The sequence below is a fragment of the Fusarium musae genome, chromosome 3 (genome assembly GCF_019915245.1).
Source record: "Fusarium musae strain F31 chromosome 3, whole genome shotgun sequence".
NCBI classification, from domain to species: Eukaryota; Fungi; Ascomycota; class Sordariomycetes; order Hypocreales; family Nectriaceae; genus Fusarium; species Fusarium musae.
In genome coordinates this window covers 678,936-698,604 of record NC_058389.1, presented here as the reverse complement: position 1 = coordinate 698,604, position 19,669 = coordinate 678,936, and the positions used below count along the sequence as shown (strand labels likewise).

Below are 19,669 nucleotides of genomic sequence, written 5' to 3'. Positions count from 1 at the left end.
CTTGGCCGAGGCTTAGGGTCAATGGCCTATATTCATCCTAAACCTGGCCCGCTTTATGAGACGCTTAGATGATGGCTAGATATAATGTCTGTAGTCCAGACCTGTGCCTCGTTAGACTTACTGGCAGAGATCACATGACGTAGGTTTATTCATCCCGAGGACAAAGGGTTCTTTGACTGCGACATGCTATTCTCGTGGTTGATCCCGGTCAGACAAAGAATGCTCATAAATTATTGATACAACATGGGCCTCAACCATGCCCTCTACGAAACACAAGTTCTGACAAACTTCATGGTCGTTTCCATAGCTTATTGTCCACCGCGCGGATGATTTCTGCAGCGACAGACACATACTTGCTGGCCACAAGGGTTAACTTCCAAAGGAGCTTAGAGACCTCTTGCTGGCTGACCACCCAAAGGCCAAATACTTCATCTGTGAGGCGGAAGTTCTTCGCTATATCGCCATGTGGGAGACTACTCTCTTGCGCAGCTTTCTCAGATGGGCCGTGGTTGAGGCTTACAAGCCCTCGAGTGCCGTCCATTCTCTCTTGCAGATGCATTCTTCTGATGATGCAGCCAAGTATCTGAAACCCAAGCCCAAGGGTGATATGAAGGTGGTCCTTGTGCGTGTGACAGACTTGCCCAAGCTGGTGGATCATTGGGACCAGCGTGTCATTTCTGGTCCAGGTGAGGAGGAAATGGTGGAAGTATGCGGGCCCGAGCAGCCAAACTTTCGCAGGTATGTTGCTAAAGGACTCTTTGTTCTTGCTTGAAAGGCCTCGGGAGACTTTGAGGATATGTGGATGGATGGCCAGGGCTTTGCTATTCCTGATGTCCCTGAGTTGATCTAGTTTTGTTTCTGGGAAAGCAAAGTTCACACAGAACTATGGGCGTTGGTCAACATGAGAAGACTGATAGAGATACAGAGTAGGACCGGTGTTTAAGTACCTAGATCGCCAGGTCGTTTAGGCTGGGCTTATGTACTTTAGATCAAAAGACATGCAGGCTGTGTTTATCATTCTATATATAATATTGGGTCTTTGCCTCATCGGAATTGCAGCCAACACTGACATAGTTCAGGAGAACCTCTTCATTGTATAGATTTAATCAACAGCAATCAGATAACGTGTTCAGTTGAGTTCAGGGAAACATTAGGCGTCGGTCCGATGCCACGCGATAACTCCGTGTCCCGGGGAGTGGGGGCAGCTCGAAAAGTGGATGCTCCCGTTCAGCCTCAGTAACCTTATCACTGGTAAAGTTAAGACTATAGCACAATAAGTCAACATGCTCTGCTTTCATCGTGAAGCTGCCAGCGAAAGGACTCGACACAAAGTGCGTTTGTGCTGACAAATTGCAACTGAATCAACAACTGCCGAACATCCATCATCACTGATCCTTCTGTTCTTGGCGCGAGGGCTGTGCTTACAATCCCTGTCGCCAACACCTGTCAAAAACTTGGCACAGCTTGAGGATCAGCCCAAAAAGGCGCAGGGTTTTTCTGTTTCGGGGATTCGATGTAACGGTAAGGCTGGGGCTCATTTCCCCTTAATTCACATTGGCTTTTCGTGGTTCCGCCAGATGCGGGCGTCAGGTCGTGCGTGAGTTGGGAATAGCTTCAGCCCTGACAGAGGCAGACTTTGGTATCATTTCTAGAATTAAACTACATTCGACTCATCATTAGGTATTCCTGCCAGTCTCATACGCCCCACTTCGACTTGTTCAGTTGTCTAGCTCCGCGTATGCGTACCAATCGTCCTTGAAACCCCAATTGCTCCCCTATCATCAGATTAGCATCGAATCGTTATGAAGCGGGATCAGAAAACTTACCTGCGCCTTGGAATTATTCTTCAACCAGCAGTTCGCGTTCAAACCGTCTAATTCATCCTTCATGCGCTTCGAAAAGACGATGCTGGCGCATTTCACTCCGTTGCCGGTTTCGGCGTCCTTGTCGATCATGTTGCCGCAAGCTTCCATACAGTCTTCAATCGTATAGGCATATATAGGCGCATAGTCGGCGACAATACCTCCTCCCTCGGCCGGGGTACCTTGTGCTGCATTGACGCCGCACCACCACTTGAACTCGTAGCCTTTGTTGGTCTTGTACCGTGTCTCGTCTTTCTTGGAATCGGGGCATTCTAACTCTAGCAGGCTGACTGTATCAGCAGCTCTCGGTACATAGGGAGCTGTGTCGTTGACTGATGTGCTGTTGTCGGGCGTTGGGAATGAGGTCGCGGTTGGTTCTGCTGTCGCGGCGGGAGCGGTACCAGATGCTGAGTCCGCTGAGCAGTCACTACTATTAACGTGTCAATAAGCATAATTGAGCACATTCAAAGTTTAGACGTACGATTTATTTGCCAAAGCAGCGCCCAATCCTCCACCTACACCTGCGCCAACAACGATGGCTGTACATAGAGCGACAAGCGCAGCGAAGGTCCAAACTCCGAGCCCAAAAGGAATCCTTACCCCATCCGATGACGCTTGTTGAGGATGATGATAACCGGGAGGGATGTAGTAATTGCCGTTGTCGTAACCAGGAGCTACTTCTGGAGCTTTGGCAGCTTGTTCAGCGTCCGTATTGACCTGGAGGCCTTCACTGTCCGCAGGATGCTGTTGTTGACTCATTGCGCAACTCCAGGCGATCAAAAACCGCTAACGAAACAAGAAATGAAAAGGAAGAACCAAGAGACAGGGAGAGGGAGCGGATCAGTCAGACAGGATTAAATGGGGGCGCGACTTGGTGCCTTTGTAACGACGATCCTTTTCGCTAAGCCTGGTTTCAAAATGGTATTTCAGGCTACGATCTGTAAGCTGACCGCATCCAATCCGCAAATCATGGTACATTTTGGCCCCCATGCTCCCGTCGTCGTAGCATGGCCTAATAATATCCCTGCGAGGCGAGTGGGTTAAAACCCCGTTGGAGTTTGGACTGCGAATTTGGAGTAAAGCTTAGGATCTGGGCAGGGGTAACAAGCCTTTTAATCCATGAATCAGATGGCGTCTTGGACATCAGGTTTGGCTAGGTGAGAGGGATATCGTGGGCAAAATACGCGGTACTTGCGTTTTCAGCCCTGTGTTGGGATCCATTTTAAGGTGCCGTCTTGGGTGACATTCAGAGGGGCATCTAGTGGCTCTAGCTTGTCGGGGTAGCATCGATACAACAAACGCAGCCTGAATGGCATGAGTTGTGTCTGGCGTCAAGGGCAGCACTTTCCTGTAGTCAGAAATAGCTGTGGAGTGTCCCAGCCTATTGTATAAGTATGTACGGAGTACTATTGAGGCATCTTGCACACTAACTTAGCAAGCCACACAAAAATTCTCCGATGAAGTCTTATCGCCCATCATGGCGTTGTCTTACCCTGGACCTCCTCACTTTTATACGCTTCCAAGGCCGGCAAGGAGTCATCATTTAGGTTCATATCACATTAGCTTTATGCTATAGCCATTAGTCAGTTATTGTAGTATTGATGTCTAAGTTATGGGCTAGAAGTGTTATTTGCAGTTGAAACTTGTAACTGTGACCTTATTCCTGCAGAGAGAACCTAGACATTGCATCGACGTTAGGCATAGGAAGTTAATTTTGGGAGATTTGCCTTTTGTTAAGGCTATGTGCATATTGCCTTCTGACACTTGAGGTTAATTAGGATTTTTCAGTGTATCAGCTTGATATAATTCGTTGAGATGTTATAAGCTTTGAACGTGAATCAATAGAGTCAGTCATGGTCGGGTTATATTTTTGCAGCCTTGAGCTTAATCAGAATATGGTTTATTATTTCACCACGCCGAGAAAACTTAGATATTTAAACTTAGTATCATAGACATATAAATAGCTGTCTTTATCCAGCCCAGCATCATTTCATTTCTCAACCAACATATCTCGCTTACCCTCAATCTTAGAGATCAACACCGCCACCCGACTATCAAAATCCCTCCTAGACAGGAAGCCCATAATGTGCCCGCGGGTATATGAATCTCTTAAGCGAAGAGCTCCTCTACTGCGGGATGATATTTTACTCGAGGCTCGCGGTCAGATGGAAGCAACTCATCGCGCAGTCATCTATGAGAGTTCAGTGTTTCGGCCATTCACACCATGTTCTTATCCTCCCAATACTTGCCAAAGCTGTAATTACGAGAATATAGAGGACCTGAGTGTTTACCAGGCCGAGGATTGCTGTAACAAGAGTGTACCGATATACGTCATTCCGCGTCAGACGCGAATGCAGTTCTTTCTTTGCAAAGTCTTACAGAATTGGCTCTATCACAAATGGTATCGGCTATACCAGAGCGATATCGAGTATGGACAATTTGTGGCAAAGTTCTTTATCCCTTGCCCCCCCCCTCTTGATGGACCAACAAAATCACTAGTCAACCTGATCAACGACGTCAATGCTAGAATTTGCAGCAAGGTGGCATCTATCCAAGAGTTTGTCCAGGCCTGTCCTGTTGAACCGACACACTGTTACGAACAAACATTTAGGGATCAACGATTTTACATCATGCAGCCGCTCTTCAGAGCGATGACTATCATTCTCTTAGCCGAGGACTATGATATTCGAATGGTCGATGTTGGGAAAATGCCAGCGCTTCTTACAATTACAGGCGAAGAGCGCGGATTGAGTCAGCCACTATCTTTCGATTCTATCAAGCATGCAGTAGACAAGGTTATTTCCGAATCAACGGTCCAAGTACGTCTGAGCGTGGCGATCGAATTCGTTCAAGCTCAGCAAGAGCGAGAAGTCGCATTCTTTGGCCCGCAACCGGACCCCGTCGAGTCAACGAAAGAGATGGAAAACGGTATATGCGGCACGATGCAGGATTTTAGAGAATTCGCAAATCGGCTGGGCTGGACTGGAGAAGCTCTCCAGGGCCCAAGTTCGACGTGGGTTGATCCTGGGGTTCACACAGAATGGCTCGGAGACGGTGCAAATGAAGATGAGAGGTACAGAGGGATTGAGAGTCATAACAGATGGAATCTTCTTCTTCAGAATGCTGGGCTAGAACATAACTTTCGCCGACTTCAACGCCGGAATAGCGTATCTTGATCGGTTTCTGTTACGCCTCGACTATATAGTGGATTCTTTACATTAAAGCTAAGGAATAAAACACGACTTGTCACTGTTCCAATAATCATCGTTGATCGGAAACCTCGATACAACCGACAGGCTCCGAATTCTGGCGATAGCCAGAAAACCTTATTATACTTCCATAGCCGCCAAGACCTATTGTAACTGATCCCGTATCCCGTTAGATGTCCATTTAAACGAATTTCCCGAGCTTCGCTTTTGAAAGCTTCATCAAGTGCCAGTGTGCTAAGATTAGTTCATATCTCCAGAGTGTTGGCGTCAAAATCGAATCGCATCGGGAGAAAGCCGCGATCTACTTTCAAGCGACGCAAGAGCAGACCTGTGGAGGAGTCTGTTAGTCAAGAAAGTCCTTTTATATAAAGCCAAAATTGAATTGTTGTGAGTCAGAGAGGCATGATGTGCACCCAAGGGCAGTCTGAGCTAGTAGAGCGACTCTCCTGTGCCGATCAAAATCGACCATGCCTCTATCGAAAAACCTTCCATTGTTCGTAAAATTAGAAATTTTCCACTTGAAGAAACGGCCAGTATCTCCCGAGTAATATTTGTTGGAAATACGAAGAAGCTGGTCACCAATATCTATACTGAATTTTGACAAGACGAATTCTTGGGGTTCCTGCACAGGGCCCCGAGCAGAATCTTATGTCTCGGATATCTCAGAGTAAAGGACAAGCAGAAACTGTAAACTGAATTAAGAGAAACAGCGGCAATGTACATAAGCCCCTTGAAAGCCAATTCACGAGTAACAGAAAACGTATCTAGCGCAATCCACGCAACATTGCAATTGCGAGTTGAGACAATCCAGGGCTCGACTGGGGAAACAGACACTGCAGATACTCCGGAGTAAGGCAGATATGAATCTTGGTCGGAAATTGATGACACACTCGCTTGTTGTCACTTCCCAAGCTTGGAATTCGTCGTGCGAGAAATGGAGACTGGTAGACCGCCTGTTAAAATGTTAGTTGCTGAAGACACCCATGGCTGAGAGCTGATTGCGTGAAGCCAGCCCTAGTGTTTCTTGCCATAAACAGACACTTGCCATTTTCTGTGAATTAGAATAGCTGCAAGTATTCTAAATAGTAGGAGCTTTGCGTCCGATATCCATTACCAAACTCGCGGATGCAACTGTAGGTATCCATATTCCATACTTTTACAACTCCATGGTAGGAAGTAGAGACTGCAAAAGTGCGATCCAACGATAGGACCACTGAAAATATTGGAGCCAGTCTTTTTCGTGGAATTTGGTCCGTTACTTCACACTATTCGCCCAGATACTTATGGTACTTGTGAGCAGCAAAATTAGCAACATGAAGCCATATATCCAAGGGGTATTGGCCACTTTCAAACAGTGTCAAGCACTCTCCTGTCTCAACTCTCCAAGTTCTGGCAGATACGTTCTTGCCGATGGACACTAGAGTCGTCTGATCGAGGGAAATTTAAACAGACAAAGTCTCCTCCTGGTAATTGAGTGAGCTGATGATTTCTATATCAGCTGAGTGAGTGTGAACTCTCAGCCATAGGTCCGAACTGCAAATAATATCCACACCTGGCTCACAACTTATCCACTATACCGAAATGCCTAGCCAATTCCGAGAGCAAGAGCTGAATTGAACTTCAGCAGTTCTCTCATCGCAAACTCGTTATAAAATTTCTATAAGTTCTTACTTCTTTATCTAGGCTCTCTGTACCCAAGTAATCCTTTGTCAATTGCCCTAGTATGTGGCCTAAAGATGATCATAAGTTTGAGATTTGGCAAATGTCCAGAAATCTTAGTCAGGTCCTGATACATCTAGTATGGCGCCCGATGTAACCAACACTCTCGTAAACACAGTTCAGACAGCATACCACCAGGCATATCTGGTGCAATACTGAATCCGTGTGCCTTACAAGATAAAAGCTGTCCAAATACGGAAACCCGGAAATTCTCCGCTGTCTGGTGAGCCACTATTAAAAGTTTAAATACACCATGTATCATATGCCAATACTTCACTGTATATGTCTTGGTTTCAACGCATTCACATCCATCATGTTTGATCCTGCGCCTCCATCCTCCAGTCCCAATTCAAAATCCTTCACTTGGCGAGCCTCGTCATGACGCATCGTCTAGCCTAGAGCCAACGTCGATCTTCACAAGCTGAGAAATAAAGCTGGGCGCCAAGACGTTGGCCCCAAAGGAAGATCACATTCTCCTAGCCAGCCAAGGGAATGAAATAAGACTCGGGACCTTGAGCCTAAGTGCAAAAAGATTTAGGCAACTTGGTATAAATTTAGGATGAGCTTGGGATACCTTTTGTCTAGTTTATTTTATCACCCTAAACTTAGGTCTCATGTTTTCTTGCTCCCAAAGGCCAACGTCTGAGTTCACTTACCATATCAGGCGAAATATACCGCTAGTGAGGCTCAGCTGTTGAGCCACGGATTAACGCGTCTTGGAGATGGGGATCTGGTTGGGCAGTGGAGTCTGGGCAGTTCCGTCTCTGCGTACGACTAATCCTTGGCTTTTGCCGAGAAACATAGCCTTCATTGGATCAACAAACAGGGCAGTGCCGTGATGACGGACAAGCAGGATGAAAGTCCTACAGATTTATGCTTAAATAGAACGAAAATATCCCGAACTTTTGGAATGCTCTATACCGCATTCTCGTATCAACTTCTTCATCATGAAGTTTCAAAGTGTTTTTCTGGGCCATCTTCTTCTCCAGGCAGCACAGGCCTCATCTATACCAAAAGATGTTTTCGCTTCTTTGAAACCAAGAGATGACCTCAAGAACTCAAACAGCTCCAAGATCGACTGGTCAGAATGTGACTTGGACTTTGGAGACAATTCGACAAACAGACAGCAAAGGGATTATGACTGCGCCAGACTCTCCGTTCCTCTTGACTACACGTCTGCAAGCAACGGCGAAACCATCAAACTCGACCTGATCAAAGCCAAAGCTACCAAAGAGCCCTATCTAGGTAGCGTTCTGTACAACCCCGGCGGCCCCGGTGGTTCAGGTGTCGAGGCCATCGTCTGGTCGGGAAAGGAACTTGCCGAGTAAGTTGCCTGGGTGGATTTGTATTTTCAATGCTGACATGCATCACAGAGTTCTTGGCGGACAGTATGATGTCATTGGATTCGACCCCCGGTAAGCTCAGCCTCTTCCTATTCTTGGTGTTATGTAACACTAACAATTACTCAGAGGAACAGGTCGTACAATCCCTTTCATCTGCAATGGAACGGGTCCTGGCACAAGCACAAACCTTACAAGTGCAAAGGGCCTTCGCCGTAGAGAGTTCAACACGATTCCACAAGCTGAGACTTGGGAAATTGTCAGAAATCAGACTTGGGAACTTGCTGGTACCTTGGCGGAGAATTGCTATGAGAGCCGACAAGATACAGGGCGTTTCGTTGGAACGCCTTTTGTCGCAAGGGATATGATCTCTATTGTTGATGCGCTGGGTCAGGGACCTATGCTTAACTACTGGGGTGTCTCTTATGGCACTATCCTAGGCCAGGTTACTGCGTCTATGTTTCCTGAACGCATTGGCCGCATGTTGATTGACGCCAACTTGAAAGCCGATGACTATGCGGCTACAACGTGGATCTACAGCATGAGAGATGCCGAGCGATTACTTTCCAATCTTCTGGACGAGTGTGTTGAATCTGGAAAGGACCTCTGCTCTCTCGCAGACTATCATGGAAACAGCACAACGGGCGAGAGCCTCCTCACAGAGTTTAGAGAGATGCTTGAAGGCTATCTCAACGGAACTCTCCCTGGCGGCGACATCGACGAGGAAGATCTGCCCAGCGATGATATAAACCTGCTCGTCATCACTTACAAAAACCTCATCTTTGGAGAACTCTACAGCCCCGTAAATTACCCCAGCATCATCAATCGCATCGAAGGGCTTTTCAACAATAACGTCACAGCGATGTTCCAAATGAGGAATGAAAGCCCGCTGGAAAGCGAGTGGAACATCGCCGCTGAATTCGTCACCAACGGCATTGCATGCAGCGACTCTTCGTTCCGAGTTGAGGACCAGGATGATTTATTCTCGATCTTCCAAGCTCATCGCGCTGAGGGATCTTTCTCTGAACTAGGAACAGTTGCGAGATTGTTCTGTGCGCAGTGGAAGTTTTCTGCGACGGAGCAGATTGACATCAACAAGCTGAGGAATGTCAAGACTAAGAATCCGCTTCTTATCGTAAATGGACGATATGATCCTGTAACGCCTTTGAGCAGTGCCTGGGGCGTGTCCGCTCAGTTCCGAGGAAGTCGAGTCGTGGTTCACGAAGGTGTCGGCGTAAGTATCCCTGCATACGGGTGTTAAGTGGAATCTTTACTAATTAGGCTTATAGCACGGACTGATGGCGCACCCATCGAACTGTACGCAAGAGATTGTCAAAAACTATTTTGTTGATGGAGAGATGCCCAAGCTCAACACAACTTGTCAGCCTAATGAACCTGTGTTTGAGTATGCGGCATTATAGGGAAAAGGGTCCAGAAATAGACTGAATATAGAGACAGACAGTCAGCGACTAAGGTTTGTTGCCAATGTACCCGTAACCCTGTAATTTGAGTAGATGCAGAAGTACATACTTAGCTTCAACTGCAGATTTGATTTATCTCATTTTTCCTCATTTTTCCTCAGTCTTATGTTCACCTTTACTGGTTAGTACTCATAAAACTGTGGCGTATCTTTCTAATATTTCCTACTGTAACTCTGGCAATTCGCCTATGGTTCGCCTAGACGCTCGTTTCTGGGTTCTGGATTCTCGGAAGCTGTCCCCGAGAGCTTCGGAAGCGTACCGGTTAGCTTTGGAAGCGGAAAAACGCCAGCTATCGCGGCATATTTCTCTAGCGGTTCTTCATTGTTAGTTCAACAGTCTAAACCAAAGCATCCCAAGCTTTCCCCAAAGTCTTGTAATTTAATGGTGATTTATTGCAAAGCGTTAGAACCTTGCCTAAGAAGCAGCTTCGGCCCCGCGACTATGGTGTAAGCAAAGATGACATGACTCGGGTAAACGTCCGGAGGATTCAGCATGAATAATCCACACTTCCTCCACACTATATGACTCCCTCATTCCTCCCCTCCTTACTCCTGTAACGGCCTCTATCACAAAATGTCAAAATCAACTCTATCAGACTTGGTAGATCAGTATCGGCCCGACCTTCAACCGTTGGAGGAGCTTTACAAGCATCTCCATCGCAACCCCGAGCTCTCCAACCAAGAAGTCGAAACAGCTGCGACTATAGCCAAAAGACTCAAAGATATCGGCCCAGATGATCTCGTCATAAAGCCTCATATTGGCGGTCATGGCTTAGCTGCGGTTTTCCGCAATGGAGATGGCCCCACTGTCTTACTTCGTGCAGACATTGATGCGTTGCCGGTCGAGGAGACTACAGGCCTAGAGTATGCAAGCACCAAGCGCATGATTCATGCTGCGAGCGGAGTTGAGAAGCCTGTTATGCATGCTTGCGGTCACGATATGCACATCGTGACGTTACTCGGTGCTGCGGCGACTCTTTTCTCGTCCCGGGAATCCTGGGCTGGAACTTTGGTGCTGGCGTTTCAGCCAGCTGAGGAGCGCGGTACTGGCGCCCAAGCTATGATTGATGATGGTCTTTACACCAGACACAATGTTCCTGTTCCGGATTTCGTTCTGGGAGCACATGTGAGACCTTTACGTGCGGGTACGATCGGTACACGAAGAGGACTTGTTGCCACAAGCGCGGATAACTACAAAGTTACCATCCACGGCAAAGGTTCGCATGCGAGTATGCCCCATACAGCCATTGATCCCATAGCCATTTCAGCGAACGCTATTCTGAAGTTGCAGACACTCGTCAGTCGAGAGGTCGACCCAGCGGAGTCAAGCGTGGTGACCGTCACGAGTATTCATGCCGGCGATGCTGAGAATGTTATTGCCGACTCGGCCGTTCTTGGCGTCGACACTCGATCTACTACCATCGCTACTCGCGAGCATCTTTTGAAACGTATAAAAACAGTCATCGAAGCAGAGTGCTCGTGCGCCAACGTTCTCAAAAGTCCAGAGTTTGAGCAAACCCGAGCTTTCCCTCTGACGATTAACGACGAAGCCGTTACTAAAAGAGTTGAAGAGACGTTTGCGGCGCACTTTGGCGAAGAAACAGGAAAATATGATAGGAACATGCCGAAACTGGCTTTCAGTGAGGACTTTTCGATCTTGGCTACCGCTGTTAACAAGCCGTATTGTTTCTTCACATATGGGTGTGTTGATGGAGAAGTTTGGGATAAGGTCGAGAAGGAGGGGACTGTAGCGCAGAGTATTGCTGCGAATCATTCTTCTAAGTTTGCTCCGGTGATTCAACCGACGCTCAAGACTGGGTTGGACGGATATGCACTGGGTGCCCTCACATTTTTAGCAAAGGGACAATAGGTCACAGCTTGAACTTAATATCTACAACGGCCGTATACCTAGACAGGCAAAATAATTCAACTGATGTAAACTGAACCTTTATTGACGTGAGTAATTCTCAGAAGTGATACAATAGATAGATCCCGATATAATACAGTGTCTTGTCATTTTGCACTCTGTATAGGTTAGCAGAACTCAGTTGAGTTCCATCCAATGACATCGGTGAGATGGCCGAGTTGGTTATGGCGCCAGGTTAAGGTTAACCTTAACACCAATTCCTGGTGGAGCAATCCTCCTGGGTTCGAGTCCCAGTCTCATCAGAGTATCTTTTTTTGTTCCTAATCAAGCACTCAACTCAACCTTACAGTTCTAATCTTTTTGAGTTAAGAAGATGTCTTATTTGTTTCATCTGTACTTCGTAGCAACAACTTTTTGTTGGCAGTTGTGGATTTTGTTGATACTTGGTTGCACCTACTGGAGGCCACACACGCCATGCAGTCAATCAGAATACAGAATTCGAGACCTGGGCTAAATTAAGTTCACCTGAGTCCGTCGCGAATAGACACAAGACACGTCAGGAAGAAGCACTCCCATACATCAGGAGACGCTCTCTGTCCCATTGTATCTCAAAATGCCATCAAAGTCTAATAATTATCGAAGAGCTTTAGAGCCTTGTTCGCGATGTCTCAACTGCAAGACAACGTGCAACCGAGGCCTCCTGTACTGTTCGCGGTGCGCGAAGTAAGTCGTGCAACGCGTAGCCTCGTTGGCCAGCACCACTGACAGTACAGCAACCCTGCTTACTGCAGATCGAGTTATGCGTGTCTTCCGAGACAAGGACCTCAACTCATCTCATCACAGTCCGGGGCTCGACGTCTTCTTATCAACCATTGTATCACGATGAATCTGAGCCGCCGATGTCGATCAGGCCCTTCTCCGAACTGGGCCCTTGTGGCTGGGACTTGATAGAACATGGCCAGACTGAATTGATGCAGGCCATCCTTGCTTACCGGTATCGCACGTACGCCGAAGAAGTGTCCGAGGAGAGGCTGAAGACAACTGTCGACATTCTCCTGCGGGAACGCGGCTGTACCCTCCAGGATCTCCTCAAAGACGAAGTTTCTGAGTCATTTCCCCTTGTGCGGGACGGTTGCATGGCGAGTACGCCTACGAGGATAGAGGTCTTTCTAGGCTAGTGTTGATTCTTGCTATCCTGCTAGTAACGACGCTGCCCTGCGACCATATGGAGTGCTTGAAGACAAAGAGGCTGTATGTGACTATCCTCGCTATGTTGCCCCTTCTACAGTCACAATTGTTCCGTCGTAATTGGGTTATACGTATACAGGCTCTTGTTGCTGTCTGTGAGTACGGTCACGGATTATTCGATCAATCGCATCTCAACCTCAATCCAGCTATATGTATGGCATCACGAATTGGGCTGTCTCAATTTCAATTCATGGGTCTCTCGCTTGCTTTGGAGTTGAGGTTATGTCTTATGTTGCTGGACTGGTAAGTCCATTCTTCTCCCGTACGTAGAGAGGGACTGGCTTACGATCTGATAGCATGCTTGTCTTGTCAACACATCATAGAGATGAAGGTCGGCTTCCTCATAGAGATGAAGGTCGGCTTCCTCATAGAGATGAGGGTTGGCTTCCTCTCATTTGCCACCCGGGACATGCCATGGTAAGAGCCATGGAAGAATACCTTCCGAAGCTTAGAACACTCGAAGGGGCCCCAAGACCGGGTGAAACTATTCAGAGTGCTCTGTCCATGCACCGGAGCGTATCGATACCTGCATTCGTCCTGCAGCATATGCATGACTTAAAGCGGAGCCCTCGGTCTTCTAGACATGAGTGTGATGCCGTCTACAGGCAAACTGTTCGGATGGTGGAAGATGCCTTGAAGGATAGAACGACAGATATGCGCCACCCCGTTTTATTATCCAGGTTTGATACCGTCTTGTTCCATAACGTTCGTGTATGAACTAACACTCACAGCTGTTTACTTCTACATCACGCTCACATTTCTAAAACATGTCAACCGTGGAAGCTACTTGAACCTGATCAATGGCTAGCCTTCCAGAGTTCTCGCGAATCGACATGGAGATTGCTCAAAAGTGTCTTATGCTCCTATTCTGACGACGAGCAGGACGAGCTACATTTAGAGTCACTCATCTCTCTTATGCCTGGCATGAATAGTCTGTGCATCATAGCAAATGATCCGGAGGATGTCTCGACTGTTGAAGAAATCGCTGCGGTCATGCCGTATATTAGGTATGCTGCCAAGAGGTGGGCAGGGATCAGTCAGTATTATCTAGCTGCGAGACAAGCATAAGTTGACCACTTCTAGGACCCTTCATAAGTCCAATTGCTTGAAAAGCTGGATTACGTCCCTATGTCAGGGCTGAGTATAACGCGATTCAGGAACCAGTATATATGTAATATTATGTAGTACAGTATTACAAAGGATTTGAACTTGCGTCCCAAGCTTGAAACTTCAATTAAACATAACTCTGTTGATAGCTGTATCCATATACTTCATCATGTGCTGCTCTTCCAAGTTTATTGAGGGGATGTGCCGATAAGTATCGTTTTCATATCCGCACAGCCAGCTGTGCGGATAGCGGCCCTGATGACATAAGTAAATTAGATGCACGCACCGGGCCCGGTGCATCTATCTATCATGTTAACTTTGTTTAAAAAAAAAAACAAAAACAAAAACGCGCTGGAACCATCAGTTTTACACTTTCTGGCCACCTACTCAAAACCCGACGTGATGAGCAACTCAATCATGGCATCGCGATTCCGAGGCGACGGAATGGCCTCGCTATCATGCACGCGTTGCATCAATCGCAAGCAAACTTGCGATCGAGTGCTTCCAAACTGTTCGCGATGCGCGTCGTAAGCTATACGCGCTGCTACGGTCATATAAAATGCTAACAGTAGCCAGGAACCCAGCATCGTGCGAGTATAGGTATCCGGCAGAGCCATTGACTTCGGCTGCTGGGAAAGATAACTCACAGCCGTCACCCACTGACTGTTACCTCTTTTTGGGCCGCTGCGGCTGGGACTTGACGGAACCCGGCCAAGCTCAACTAATAAAGGCCATGTTGGCATATGATTCTAATGACCCCGTTGCGAAAGCTGCGCTAGGAGATAATGTCGGGGAAGTCTTTCGCGATCGTGGTTGCACGATACAGGAGCTCCTTGAAGATCCTGCATTTGAGTCGTTACCTCCTGTGGAAAGTCTTCGCACGACTGACAGTCCTCATCGTTCTCACCCTGTAGATTCCTCCTGGACCATTCTACACCTCGCCATTCTTCTCGTCGCTACGCCACCTTGCGATCACAAGACATGCTCACAGACCAAGCGACTCTATGTAACTGTCAAGGCCTTGTTTGCACTTATGCAACTTCATCTTCCAAACCATGCTGAGCTTGTGCAGACTCAGGGTCTTATCGCGTTATACGAATGTGGACACGGGATGCTAGAGCATGCACATGTGACTCTTAACTCAGCCTTCACGATGGCGGCGAGGCTGGAAGTTGACCTATCGAGCCTACTGACATCGTTGGAGTGGAGATTATCTCTCATGCTCATTGATAGGTAAGATGCACACTATATACGCGATTTCATGTTAAAGAACTAACATTATGACAGCTTGGTTGCCTTGCAGGCGCTTCATAGAAAGCACGACTGGATCCCTCTCGCTTGCCCACCTCATCACGATATGGTAAGGGCTATCAAACATAACCTTACAGTGTTGAAAACTCCAAACGGAACCCCGAGACCCGACGTTGCTTCTCAGCGCGTTTTGGACCTTGGTACCATTGCGTTTCAATGCGGACATATCCTACAGCACGTTCACGACTCGAAACGCGTCCCTCGAACTACAGGCCCACATTGTGAATTAATGGTCGAAATTGAAAATTCTATTCCTCCCTTCGGCGACGATCCCAAACAACTAGATCTAGCTGAGCTTTTGGGACTGCCCACGAGGTAAGGCCTAAACCCATGATTTCACCAATATCCAAACATGTACTAATTCTGGTAGCTGCGTCTTTGCCCACATGTTGGAGATATATGACTCATGTTTTGCCAATATCCCCATCCAAGAAGTTGATCAAGTGAGACTTGCAGCTGCGAGATCAAATCATCTGAGAGAACTTGACGTACAGCGAGTCTTCATACGCCGATGTCGTGCAAGGGCTGCTATTGATGCACAACATAGCTTTGCCAGGAATTCCACTGGAGAGGAGAACCAAAAACAGTTCTCATTAGTAAGATTGGTATGCATATTGCATAGTGTATTAGTTACACTCCAAACAGGCGGTCCTGGTTTTTATGATGAAAGGATTATCCCCGTAATACCAGAAATGAGGAGGATAAGCAGGAGATGGCCAGCTGCGGGTGAGTATTTTGCGTCGCCTGACCAAGTCATGAGAACTAACTAGGTGTAGAAGAATATGTCAATCAGATTTGCGATGACATTCAGAAAAGGCAGCAGTCTAAGGACTGAACCGTTGTGCACACTTGGTACTCTTTCTGTATGAAAAGACCGCATATCTGTTACCCCTTCAGAAACTTACCGGCGAACACGGGATGAGAGCTCGAAATTCATGTCATTATCCCCTGCCACTATAGCCGAAAAGAAAGACTGCTGAAAAGACTGCATGGCGTTGTTGTAGACTTACGTTACGATCGTTGGGGACTGCTGTAGTGGGCTTTTAATCCTCGGAAATTCACCAAGAGCGTAAGACGGTGAAGTTTCTGAAAATTTGGATGCTCATCCCAAAGTGAGGGGCTTTGGATTTAGTTTCTTTTATTTCTTTTTATCACGAATTTCAGTGTTTCGGAGAGCAGGGAGGTAGACCATGCTGCGTCAGGGAATGCAAGGTGTTCTGTTCATATATACAGGAGAATAATAATATCATTTTATTGTTCCAGCTAAAACCAGAGATTTTGACGACAAGGCTCTTGAGTTCAATGAATATACCTCTAAAGCCTCGGTCTTATGTTCATTCGGGGAGGATCACATCAATAGCAGAGTAACCCGCCCCATTGAAGTCGGCGGGACCAAAATAGCCGTTCTGAGACCCGTCCACATAGAACTGAGAGAATGCGACACCAACGTTAGGTCGCGTACAAGTTCCACTCGAGCTGCATGATCCGTTCGGCGCAGTGCAAGAAAGCGTGCCGCTAACCGCTCGTGTGCACTGCAAGGGAGCATTCTGGAAGTTATCAAAGGGGCACAGGACAAGCGGCCCAAGAACACCAGAAGGCTTGTAGTTCAGGCATAGGTAGTTGTTGTTGGTGCCTGTTGCGAGCTGGCCGTTGGCGGCGAGGGTGAAGATCAGGGTTTGGGTCGAGCCGGATGTTGCGAAGGATAGGGGGATGAAGCGTGAGTCGACGCCCTGGAGGGGGAGGCCGGCGACGGGTCCGGTGCCGACGAGGGAGCCGGGTGTGAATGATGGGCCGGCGGTGGTTGTAGTGGAAGCTTCCTCGGTGGTCGTGGAAGCAGCCTCGGTGGTGGTAGCAGCTTCAGTGGTAGTGGTAGAAACGGCCTCGGCCGACGTAGTTTCAGCCTCGGCGGTAGAAGTCGTCAGGATCTCGCTTGAGTCAGTACTCAAGGTCTCAGTCGCAGATGTCAGCGACTCGATGACAGAGGTCTCAGAGGTAGCAGAAGCGGTGGTAGTAGACGATTCGGCAACCGAAGTTGCAGTCGTGGTTGTACCTAGAGCAATCTATCAGAATTGCAGAGTAGTCTTGCATTCAGATACTCACGAGCAGGCTTGCAAACTCCAGCTTCAACGACCATATCGGCCGCGAAAAGGGCCAGCGCAAAAGATAAGACACGCATTATGACAGCTGAGCGAATGTTAACGAGAGACAGACAGCTTGGGTGAGACAGAACAGAGGAGGGCATGTCTCAGCGTGGGGATGGGCTTGGTTTTAAAAGTAGATAGTGCCGATCTTCCGATCTAGACTCAGTAGTTCTTGGGTCGAATCTGGCTATTATTGGTAGAACTTTAAGCTAATCGACGCTACATTCAATAGTCTTTACGGACGCCGGTACGAGGATCCACTTGGGAAATTTGATGTGTTCTATCCGTATGCGCAGCTTCGCCAGCCGTGGCACAACACGAAAGGGGTTGGTAACAAACAGTTACCACAAGGAACGCCTTTTTATCTGGATGTAAATAATATTGTACTTGAAGACTTTGTAAACATTGTCGCACACTACTAGAACAGTGGTCTTCGGAAGCACAGCTTGGTTAGAAGAGCTTGTTGGATCAAAAGACTCACCAGGAGGCAATTGATGTAATAAACGATAAGCAGACAGACTGATGAGTTATTGTTTGATTGTCAGTGTGTTTACATCTCTGATGAGTGATTTATTTTACTCATGTTCTTTCTCAAGTGCTGTCTTCATAAACACACCTTTAAAGTCAGCACGTGATGATGGTAGGAAGCGAGCCAAAAACGCCGTCCCTCGGAGGATATTTTTCGTGGCAGTTTCCTCTTCCCCACGTCTCTTGGTGACGCCAATGACGCCCCAAGATCTCTCCCGTCAAATAGCGCAAAGCATTGAAGCGTAACTTGCTGGTGGCTGAGTCCCCAAGATCTCCAATGGACGTGAAATGCCAAGAGGTTTTCAGCTGGGCACTAGTGAGCTGAAACAACAAGGGTCTAGTCTAGACCCAGAAAATGTTGAGGACATACAAATAGTCAGATTACTCCGCTTTGATCATCCCTAGACATCTTCAAACCATCTACTGCCATCGAAATACACGGACAATATGGGTGAGGGTGGCTATGTCAATCTTGTCAACGGTACGCCGTACAAATGGAAGCGGACTCAGCAGAATAGCTACCAGATGGAGGCCTGGAGCTTCCCGGAGTGGATCGATGCAGGTAAATCGACCGGACTTGAGACATAAATTGAGATCTAACCGTATCTTAGGCAAAGTTCCCAGCACTTACGTCGAGTTTGACCATGGCGTGCTCAAGAAGCGTGGGGATACTAGTGGATCGGTCACATACAGCTTGGAGGGCACCAAAGCGACATTTTCAATCCACGTTCGCGATAAGCCCGCAAACATCTGGATTCAGCTCGACGGCCTCGAGGCGTTGAACAACCCTCGCGGCTCAAAGATCGAATTGGGATGGGAGCATGATGAGTGCGTCACGTTTGTGCTCTCTGGAAAGGAGGGTAACTTTCACTCTTCGAACCCGCCTACGGATTGGATGCAGAAGAACAGGAATACCTTGGGTCATCGTCCTTTGTCGCAGATCTGCATGTTAGGTACCCACGACTCGGGCATGTCGACTGTATCTCACTGCGATGTCCCTGGCGGTGTCATTGATCCGTATGTTCTGTGTCAGTCTGTCTCTGTTCTGGGACAGCTTGCGCATGGTGCTCGATATTTCGATCTTCGACCTCAGTACTCGGGTGGCCATCTGTGGACCGGCCATTACACCGGCAAGGTTGGTGGTCGAGGCGAATCGATTTCCGACATCATTTCTGGCGTCAACGAGTTCACAAAGAAGAACGGCGAACTCATCATCCTGAACTTTTCGCACTCTCTTCAAACCGACACCGACGAATGGCGGGAGTTTACCAAGCAGGAATGGCACAATCTCATGAAAGAGCTCCTCAAGCTGAACCATTTGTTCATCGTCGAGGACAAGAACAAGGCCAAGAACCTGACGCAGCTGAAGCTTGACGATTTTATCGGTAACGGAAAGGCAGCTGTTGTCTGCGTCATGGAGCAGTGGGATCTCGACATCGGCGACTATGCGCACAAGGGATTCTACAAGTACGAAGCAATGAACGTTCGTAACGAGTACTCCAACAAAGACGACGCCGTCGTGATGGTCAACGACCAGCTTGAGAAGATGAAAGGTCACATGTCCGCCAAGGATAAGCGACTTTTCCTGCTTTCTTGGACGCTGACTCAACAGGCTCCCCAGTGGGATGGCGATGTTGTCACTTTTGTCAAGGTTGCACCGAGGTCTTTGAAGCCGATTAAGAAGCTGGCTTATACCTGCAACAAAGAGCTCTTCACGCGACTTCTGCCTGAAGTCAGTGATAAATCGTTTCCCAACGTTGTTTACATTGATTACTTGGATAATCAGGATTACGCAGCTCTGGTCGTTGCCATCAACGACAAGGTTTTCAATAATTAAGTGGTTGGATGGGATATACG

The 19,669-nt window shown here is 47.6% G+C and overlaps 6 protein-coding genes and 1 non-coding gene across 7 annotated transcripts; 5 read left to right on the top strand and 2 right to left on the bottom strand.

Annotated features, from left to right (window-relative positions):
- Positions 1 to 463: 463 nt before the first annotated feature.
- Positions 464 to 850, top strand: J7337_003689 (uncharacterized protein; the record flags this gene model as incomplete). The annotated part of the gene is made up of 2 exons (XM_044821401.1): positions 464 to 706; positions 776 to 850. 2 exons carry the CDS (start codon positions 464 to 466, stop codon positions 848 to 850), a joined length of 318 nt encoding a protein of 105 aa, XP_044682734.1.
- An 868-nt stretch (positions 851 to 1,718) lies between these two features.
- Positions 1,719 to 2,621, bottom strand: J7337_003688 (uncharacterized protein; the record flags this gene model as incomplete). The annotated part of the gene is made up of 3 exons (XM_044821400.1): positions 1,719 to 1,775; positions 1,827 to 2,292; positions 2,344 to 2,621. The coding sequence occupies 3 exons, from the start codon at positions 2,619 to 2,621 to the stop codon at positions 1,719 to 1,721; spliced, it is 801 nt and encodes a 266-aa protein (XP_044682733.1).
- A 5,116-nt stretch (positions 2,622 to 7,737) lies between these two features.
- On the top strand, positions 7,738 to 9,551 carry J7337_003687 (uncharacterized protein; the record flags this gene model as incomplete). The annotated part of the gene is made up of 4 exons (XM_044821399.1): positions 7,738 to 8,114; positions 8,164 to 8,205; positions 8,260 to 9,364; positions 9,420 to 9,551. The coding sequence occupies 4 exons, from the start codon at positions 7,738 to 7,740 to the stop codon at positions 9,549 to 9,551; spliced, it is 1,656 nt and encodes a 551-aa protein (XP_044682732.1).
- A 633-nt stretch (positions 9,552 to 10,184) lies between these two features.
- Positions 10,185 to 11,480, top strand: J7337_003686 (uncharacterized protein; the record flags this gene model as incomplete). Its single annotated transcript, XM_044821398.1, has 1 exon — positions 10,185 to 11,480. The coding sequence occupies one exon, from the start codon at positions 10,185 to 10,187 to the stop codon at positions 11,478 to 11,480; it is 1,296 nt and encodes a 431-aa protein (XP_044682731.1).
- Positions 11,481 to 11,680: 200 nt separating this feature from the next.
- J7337_003685 lies at positions 11,681 to 11,779 on the top strand. Its single transcript has one exon. It is a non-coding gene; the product is annotated as a tRNA-Leu (tRNA).
- A 4,698-nt stretch (positions 11,780 to 16,477) lies between these two features.
- Positions 16,478 to 17,319, bottom strand: J7337_003684 (uncharacterized protein; the record flags this gene model as incomplete). The annotated part of the gene is made up of 2 exons (XM_044821397.1): positions 16,478 to 17,193; positions 17,244 to 17,319. The coding sequence occupies 2 exons, from the start codon at positions 17,317 to 17,319 to the stop codon at positions 16,478 to 16,480; spliced, it is 792 nt and encodes a 263-aa protein (XP_044682730.1).
- Positions 17,320 to 18,259: 940 nt separating this feature from the next.
- J7337_003683 (uncharacterized protein) lies at positions 18,260 to 19,649 on the top strand (the record flags this gene model as incomplete). Its single annotated transcript, XM_044821396.1, has 2 exons — positions 18,260 to 18,374; positions 18,424 to 19,649. 2 exons carry the CDS (start codon positions 18,260 to 18,262, stop codon positions 19,647 to 19,649), a joined length of 1,341 nt encoding a protein of 446 aa, XP_044682729.1.
- Between the last annotated feature and the right edge of the window lie 20 nt (positions 19,650 to 19,669).